The sequence below is a fragment of the Periophthalmus magnuspinnatus genome, chromosome 4, assembly GCF_009829125.3.
Source record: "Periophthalmus magnuspinnatus isolate fPerMag1 chromosome 4, fPerMag1.2.pri, whole genome shotgun sequence".
Lineage (NCBI taxonomy): Eukaryota > Metazoa > Chordata > Actinopteri > Gobiiformes > Gobiidae > Periophthalmus > Periophthalmus magnuspinnatus.
The window spans coordinates 5,565,165-5,574,428 of NC_047129.1; the positions used below are offsets into that span (position 1 = coordinate 5,565,165).

General features: G+C 38.1%; 1 protein-coding gene across 1 annotated transcript; it reads left to right on the forward strand.

Moving 5' to 3' along the window:
- The first annotated feature begins 758 nt into the window (after nt 1–758).
- Nucleotides 759–7,177, forward strand: cltrn (collectrin, amino acid transport regulator). The gene is made up of 7 exons (XM_055221250.1): nt 759–867; nt 972–1,037; nt 1,974–2,032; nt 2,242–2,327; nt 2,407–2,523; nt 5,899–6,093; nt 6,168–7,177. Exons 2-7 carry the CDS (start codon nt 974–976, stop codon nt 6,289–6,291), a joined length of 645 nt encoding a protein of 214 aa, XP_055077225.1. The 5' UTR covers nt 759–867; nt 972–973; the 3' UTR covers nt 6,292–7,177.
- The last annotated feature ends 2,087 nt before the right edge of the window (nt 7,178–9,264 follow it).

Genomic DNA, 9,264 nt, shown 5'->3' on the forward strand with positions numbered 1-9,264 from the left:
GCATTTCCACACCTAGTAATACTCAACCCTGTTTCACCTGTAGTTAAAGCAGTGTGTTTGTCCTGTAAAGTTCATGAGGCATGCTTCAGATGCCTGTAAAAATATTTAAAATCATTAACATTGTTTCAAACTTTAGTGAGCATTTATGGGAAGATAGCTGACTTAATGAGAGCAAAAGATCATTCTTGGCTCCACATACTGCTGTGTCAGGCATCTTTCTTTTATTTGTTAGGAAATTAGCCAAGTCTGTCAGGTTTTACTAGAGAAAGAGGAGCAATTATTAAGTGAACTATGAACACCACATGTCAGTGAAGTTAGGCTTCATCTCATGTTTGATGTGATTCAGGCTACCACTGAACTATGCACTATGTGTTAGTTTCTTTCTGATTGTAGTAGTAGAAACTGTTTGTGCTCTGTTCAATTTGTCCTTGGGATTTAGTTAGGGGCAAACTTTTTTTGTTTGTTAACAAACCACTTGATAAAAACTATACAAACTAGATAAAAGCAGAACTAAAACAACTGTAAAACCATCACTACTACCACAACCGTTACTACTATTATAACCACCACCACCACCACCACTACTACTACTGAAAGGATGGGATTACTACCACACATCAAAGGCTGTAACAACATTGTCCTTTCTATGCAGTTAATGTAACCTTGTTGTTATTTTAGCTCAGTTACTTGCTTCATTAACTCTCCTATCAGCTGCCCTGATAGGAGAGGCAAGAGGCAACCTAAGAGTCAAGAGCAAACACTACTACTCTCCAGTCTCCACACCACCAATGCACCTATCCAGGAACACACAGCCATTTTGGAAGAGGAAATAAAAGACAGGGCAGAGGAGAGAGGAGGCTTGACCAGGTGTGTCCAAGTTTAACCATTAAGCTCTGTTCCTGTGTCCTGCTGACTCCTGAAATCTCATAACACGCTTTTGCACCACTGGATTTGTCCCTTTGTTTTTATAAATATGTTGGAGAAACTTTTAATCTTGCTTTTTGCTTCAAATGTTCTGGCACAAGTTTGTATGCCAGGTGAGTATAAGCAGTAGTTTTCTGATATGTTTGGTGGATAATAAGTAAGCTTTTTGTTGAATTTCAATATTGCTGAATTTGAGGAATGCAGTTTAATCTCTAAAGCTAGTTAGATTAGAGGCACAACTCAAATGTTTGTTTTGTTACTTCATGTCCAGTTCTCACAGGTTTTTATTAATAGCCTTGGCACATTTTCTGAAACTTATCATAAATGTTGCAGTTTTTACACTAATAGCAAAACTGTAGTAGTTTCTATACTACTACATAAAAAATCTGTATATAAAAATGTCTTCAAATTGTAATTCATGTATGATCTTGTGTTCCCTGTGTCTTGTGATGTAGTTCTGAAATGTAAGTTAAAGATGATAATGGAAATAAGGTTGAGCCAATATGAGCCAATATGAGCCAATATGAGTGCCCTGAAATTTGTGTTTAGACCTTTGTGTCAACAAGACTGAAAAGAAAACACTTAATTTAGTTCATATGATCTTTTTTTTTTTTTTTTTTTAAACATGAGCTTTAATAACTGAGGCATAATTGCTAATTAAAAACAGTAGTGCTTCATGATAAATACATTTGTGTAAACATTAACCTTAAGCCAACAGAAACAAACAAGTGGCCTTAAGTAATGTTGAATGTAAATGGGCTTTGTGATTACACTTTATAACGTACACGTTTTAACTTTCACAAAAAAAAAAAGAAAAAGAAAAAGAAAAAATATATATAGGCTAATATAAGTAAACATATTTTAGGCATATTAGTATAGTGTGTCATGTGATTTAGTAGCAGGTGCAGTAGTGGTCGTAATAATATTAGTAGTGGCAGTAATAGCAATAGTTGCAGAAGTAGTAGTGGTAGGAGTAATAGAAGTAGTAACAGTACTATTGTTTCTGTTTTTTATGCAGTAAGTACCAATTCAATGTCTGTGTTTTGTAGATGCTCCAGAGGCCTACAAAGTACGACTGAGCATCAAAACTGCTCTGGGAGACCAAGCTGTATGTTTTACACATCATTATTTCAAATGAATGATGCTTATGCTTCATGATAATTATTTCATGATGTTTTGAGTAAAATACATGTATGTGCTTTCTATGCTGAATAACTGTGGTAAAACAATGATACATTACCCACCTGTTACTGAGTCTGAGGACAAAGTTCATTCAATTAACCCCTCCTTTACTGAGCCCATCTGTTTTTATTGTAGTACACATGGAACGACAATGAGCTGTACCTTTTCCGAGCCACACTGGCCTTTGCCATGAGAAACTACCTTTCAGGACAACTGTTTGAGTGAGAAACACTATATGCATGATCCAAGGCTATGATTCATGTTTTATGTGACTGATATGCTTGTATTGTACTTTTCCAGTGTGTCCAACATACTTGTCTGTAATGAGACGGAGAGAGTGTCCTTCTGGTTTATGGTGAAGTCAGTGACCAACCCAACAACTCTGATCGAGAAGCAGCATGTGGAGAATGCTATAAAGTAACACTAATCTCACCCACACACTCCCCCCCCCCCCCCCCCCCCCATATATATATATATATATATATATATATATATATATATATATATATATATATATATATATATATATATATATATATATATAGTAAAGTATACTGTATACTTTTCAGCTATGATAGACTTAGTCACATGTTTTACATGTTTTAAGCCCAGCCCTCTGTTTCTCTCTTCAGCAGTTCATGATTATTGTATTAGGAACATAATGATTTATATGGACCACAGCAGAAACGAGAAGGCATGGAGTGAGGTAGCTTTTGCTAATGCTGCACCTCTTTTCAAGATTCAAGATTTCTTTTATTTGTCTCCCTTAGGAGAAATTTTTCTTGGACCAATGGGCTGCTCACACCACAGTAAACAACAGAACCATACACAGGGTGCAATACATCTCTCTCCACACACCGTCACTCATTTTTACATCATTTATCATTTAACAGTTTCACTGAAACAGGTACAAATGAATGTTTATATCTGTTATATCTCCACCGTGGTACCCTGTACCTCCTCCCTGAACTCAATAGTTCATATTCAGGGTACAACACATGTGTCGGGTCAGAGAGAATGCTCCTGGTCTGTCCCCTCATGGCCTGTTCGTAAAGTTCTTGAGGGCTCAGAGGGACAGCACAGCCCATAATTTTCCCCGCTGTCCTCACCAGATTAAAAATTTGAGTTTTTGATTTGACCAGCAAGTTTCCAAACCAGCTGGTGATTCCATATCTTAGAACTGACTCAATGGTAGCTCTGTAGAAAATGAGCATAATGTTACAACTGACACCAAATAATCCGAGCCTGCTGGTGTATTCTGCTGCAGACAGTGGTCACCTGTGTGTTCCAGCTCAGATCTCTGTCAATATGGACTCCCAGATACTTAAAGGAGCTCACCTGCTCTATGTTATGGCCATGAATGGTCACTGGGCCATGGTCACCAGCTGCTCTGGGGTCAATCACCATTTCTACTTTTTGGTTGATGCACCAACCTTTAATCAACCAATAATTTCTTTAGTTGACTCTGCTCTACTGTGGAACATTCCAGGCTAAAAAATAACATCTAATAATAATAATAATGCCTTACAATGCTTGTAATGCGCTTTACAGGCTTGTCAAAGCCTCTCAAAGCGCCACAGCTGCCCTGTGGAGACTGACGGAAGCGAGGCTGCCAATCTGCGCCATCGGCCCCTCCGACCACCACCTATCATTCACGCACACACCACTTTCATACTAGGCAATGTGGGTGAAGTGTCTTGCCTAAGGACACAACGACAGTCGCCCTTCATGAACATCTCATCAGAACAGTTACATAGTGCACCGTAACAGCACTAGTATGTATGGCCTAAGTACCAATTTGGTGTCCTTAATCTGAACACTTTTTAAATTCCAAACTCTAAAAAGCCTGTGCTATTCAAGGGACATATCAGACCATGCAAATTAATGAACAGAAAGGACCATTATCATTGTCATATCTTTATCAAATCTGATCATTATTACTGCTCAATGGGAGGCTGTTGAGAAGCTAATGACAAGAAAACAATGCTATTTCTACCTTCAAACACCCGGCTATAGTCAGTAAGTAAGACTATACTTCAAAGTCTCTCCATTGTCTGTGGATTTACCCGACTCACTCCAAGCTCTGACTTTGTGTCGTGTGGATCCTTTTACATTCTTCCTTCGGCCTCCGGTCTCTTCTCTCTTTGAAGGGTTTCCAGGTACAAGTGCGAGTAGATCCAGGACACAGCAGTAATTGCCTCTCTCTGAATGAGGTCCTCTTTGGTAAGACCTCCAATTGCCTGCGGGAAGCCTATACTTTTATTTTTGTTCAGATTTTGAGATGATGTATCCTGGAGCTTCAAAGACAAAAAAAAAACAACACTTAATTTAACCAAGAAAATTCAGCCACAAGCTATAGATAAGAGCTGACAATGCAATTTAAAATATGATTTACCACTTTTTGTGTCTCAAAACTACTATGAGAAGTACAATTAGATCAGATACGTTACCTGATGTAACTGCAGAACCTGAACCAATCCTCTATATCTGCAGTGGAGCAAAAAAGTATTTAATCAGCCACCAATTGTGCAAATTCTCCAACTTAAAAAGATGAGAGAGACCTGTAATTTTCATCATAGTTTCACTTAAACTATGAGAGACAGAATGGGGGGAAAGAATCCAGGAAATCACATTGTAGGATTTTTAATGAATTAATTGGTAAATTCCTCTGTAAAATAAATATTTGGTCACCTACAAACAAGCAAGATTTGTGGCTCTCACAGACCTTTAACTTCATCTTCTTGGCCAAGACCAAAAAGCTGTCAAAGGACACCAGAAACAAAACTGTAGAACTGCACTAGGCCGGGAAGACTGAATCAGGTCAGCAACTTGGTGTGAAGAAATCAACTGTGGGAGCAATTATTAGAAAATGGAAAACATACAAGACCACAGATAATCTCCCTCGATCTGGGGCTCCACACAAGATCTCACCCCATGGGGTCAAAATGATCACAAGAATAGTGAGCAAAAATCTCAGAACCACACGGTGGGACCTTGTGAATGACCTGCAAAGAGCTGGGACCAAAGTAACAAAGGCTACTATCAGTAACACACTACGCCACCAGGGACTCAAATCCTGCAGTGTCAGACATGTCCCCCTGCTTAAGCCAGTACATGTCCAGGCCCGTCTGAAGTTTGCTAGAAGCATTTAGATGAGAAGAGGATTGGGACAATGTCGTATGGTCAGATGAAACCAAAATAGAACTTTTTGGTAAAAATTCAACTTGTTGTGTTTGGAGGAGAAAGAATGCTGTGTTGCATCCAAAGAACACCATACCTACTGTGAATCATGGGGGTGGAAACATCATGCTTTGGGGCTGTTTTTCTGGGACCAGGACGAGTGATCCGTGCACAGGAAATAATAAATGGGGCCGTGTATCGAGAGATTTTGAGTGAAAACCTCCTTCCATCAGCAAGGGTATTGAAGATGAAAACGTGGCTGGGTCTTTCAGCATGACAATGTTCCAAAACACACCACTTGGGCAAGAAGGAGTGGCTTTATAAGAAGCAATTCAAGGTCGTGCAATGGCCTAGCCAGTCTCCAGATCTCAACCCCATAGAAAATCTTTGGAGGAAGTTGAAAGTTCATGTTGATAATGAAAATTACAGGCCTCGCTCATCTTTTTAAGTGGGAGAACATGCACAATTGGTGGTTGACTAAATACTTATTTTGTCCCACTGTATCTTCACTTGAACATGGGAACTGTATGTTGTCTTGTGACCCTTTATGCATGAATTATGAAAGATAGAGCAATAATATAAAAACATGACAATTAGATTTTTGTCCAACAGAGAATCAAGACATCGCATCAACAGTGCGTTCCTGCTCACAGACCAAACTCTGGAGTTCCTGGGGATTTTGCCCACACTGGCCTCTCCATTTGTGCCTGCCACCCCACCCTGGCTTATCGCCTTTGGGGTCGTCATGGGAGTAGTGGGTGCTGGCATTGTCTACTTCCTAGTGGCTGCTGTAGTCCAGAGAAAACGGTAACTAGACTAAACAGCTTTTCATTTTAATACTGAGGATGAGTTAATAATGTGATTTTTATGACTTGCTTTAGCAAAAAGACTCTAGATGAGGAAGAAGAGGCCAAAGGAGCTACAGAAAATGAAATAGCTGGTGAAAATCTGGACGGGATTTATAACACGTCTTTTTCAGATGATGAGAAAGTCACGGAAATGTAAAACTAACGTAAAAAACATTATTCTGGACACTACATTAAATAGTCCCTATGCTATTTTTGACCAAACTCTTAGCTTTGAATCATGCTTTTTATATTTCCTAAACCAGCACTCCAGAACATGCACTATCCAAGCTACTATCACTGTTTCGTAACATGGGGCACAGGGACCCATAGTAAGATGAAACTGAATAGTATTTGAATATAAATGCTTTTTGTAGTAAATGTAACTTCCTTAATATTTAATGTTTTGGGGGATTTTAGACATAAGTGTCATTAAAACCTGAAAGTAATAACTGCCAATAAACTGTTTGTCTATTTGTTTTGCCCCTGTGTGATACTGTGGGACAAAGCTTAGGTACAATGTCCTTGGGAACCACTGACCCACATTATAGATCTCTCTGTATAAATATATATATCAATAACAATCTTAATAATTTGTATTTTTATGACAGCTGCAGTTGATTTAGACTTTTGAATTGCAAATCGGTACCATACATGACTCACTTTTAGGCCCTGAACCTCCATTTGGGAACCGTTGCTTTACCATGTAATCTGAATGCAATCTTACAATTCCTGCTACAATGTCCTTGGCGAAATTGAGAATGTACAACGATTTATTTTCTGTGAACGTTCGAGACTTATTAAAATGCCGAAACAGTACAACACACTGTGATCAGAACGAGCCGTACTCTGGATCAAAAACATTGTTACTTCCCACTCTTCCTGCAGTGCAAAGCAAACTTTCTTATTTCCTTAATCTTTGTTTGAGAATAATTCAAAAGTGGTTTCTACTAAAAAGTTTTTCCAATCCATGTAAACCAGGCCTGTGTCTTGTTTCGTATGCATCCTCCCTCCCACAACACTAAGCACAATAATAAAACTGTAAATCTGGACTCAGTGGATTTTACTGTGAATTGCTTCCTGGTGCGAGAAGAGTTTCTGTCCTATCAGTGTGTTTTGTGAGCCATTGAATTGAACACCACAGGCCACTGTTCCTAATTAAATGCACAAGTCCAAAAATAAGTGGCTTCATGGCAATAGCTAAATCCTTCCACAGAATCTAATTGTAATTCAAAATACCCACTCACCACTCTATCATAACCAGGGTTGGCACAATACTAAAATTTGATTCTAATGAAATTTCAATACTCAATACTGATTCCAATAGCACAATAAAATAATAACTCTCTTTATTTAGACAATAGAAGGTCATTTTCAACATTAAATGGTAATTATGTCTTTTATATTAATATGTGGCCTTATATGTGTGTAATCCCTCAGTCCTCCAGTAGGTTCACAGTGGTCCATGGGTGTATACTAGTCTATGTGGTGTTATAGTTGTTCTGATACAGCTCAAGATCATTCTAAAGATATTGAGGAAAGGTTAATTTCTGAATACTTGCTCATGAGTATCTAATTTTGATAGTAGTATCTTAGTGTCGATACTTTTGACAATCCTACCCACCAATATAATAATGCACTTCTGGTTATTATGATTAAGATCCAAAATAAAGACAGAAACAGTATTTGGAAATGCTTTGTTATGTAGACAAAACCAGACCATTTAAATCAAAGTTACATACAGTATAAGCACCATGGTCCTACTTTTAGTTCACAGTTAAATGTAGAATCTCTTTGAGACGTCCGATAGTCCTCCTCCATGGCCTCCCCGAACTCCTCCCAACCCCGAGTTTTTGCCTCTGTTCATTGACAGTGACTTCATAAATTAGGTGGAGTTGGTAAATTTCTTTCTCCACTTTTCTCTTAACCAACTGAATAAGCCTGGCAATTCAACAACAAACATCTTAGTTCCCTTGCAGTAGTTTGTGTTTTTATTCAATATGTAAGTAGTTGTAGTAGTAGTTGTGTTTCGGAGTTGCGTCATGAAAGAAAAAGAACAAGGTTTATGATGGGACTTTGGAAACTAAATGCAAATCTTTCAACTTGTGAACAATATGCCGTCATTCGTCTTCTAACATTTCACATTTGATTTGATTTCAGACATTTAAGATTTATTATGTGTAATCAGTTGCAGTGTAATTATCATTTGCTTTATAATTAACAAAATAAAAGGCCATGGCACTACAGGCTTTCATTTTTCCTGTCTGTGCAGCGTATACGACATTGATTTTTACTGAAAACTGATTGAAAGTTATGTCAAGTAATCTGGGTATTAAGTCAAATGGCGAGAAAACCAGGCACATTTCACAGTAAAAATAGCTACAGTTGTCTGAACAGCTCAAATATACTGTTGGCTTTGGTGACTCTAAAACACACTGTTTATGTCTACCCCTAGGTGGAACCATTGCACTTCCACTACACACTTCCATCACAAATAGCTATCAGTCTCCATGTTGCTGCAGACTTAAAATATCAAACTAAAACACAGGATCTGAAAGATGTTTTCAAGACTTTTTGCTACAATATCTGGGAAATCCCCTAGGAGGAGCCATTGAGCTATACCACAAAATGCTCTCAGAACATTATTATATTATTATGTCTGAACATTTGAATTTTAAACATATTTACTTTCATCTTATTTCCATTGTGCTATTTTTAATATGGTAATTTCCCATCTAAATTTAGCCTCTAGTTAGAATGCCGCGTGTTCCTGTGATCTGTGCAGATGCTAGAAACCGTATCCTGTTTGACATTTGTATTTTGTGTTGATGATATGCAAGTCAATGCCAATATATTCTGCAAAGAGTGAGGATGCATGCTTATAACTCTTTGTATTATCGTGTTGTGTTTCCTGCACCTTTCATTCACTGCCTGAGGAAATTTGGCCTTTGGTTCGGCTCATTTTTCTTGTCAGGAAGCCAAAGATTTTCTGTCAAAATTCTCCTTGATAGCCGCTGGAACAGTGCGAGAGCGATGGCTGATTAAGACTTCAATTCAGTCTGGGTTTTGAAGGACGCAAAGCCCGAGTGATTGCCCAATACATTTTTTCTTCTTCTTTTTTCTTTTTCTTTTT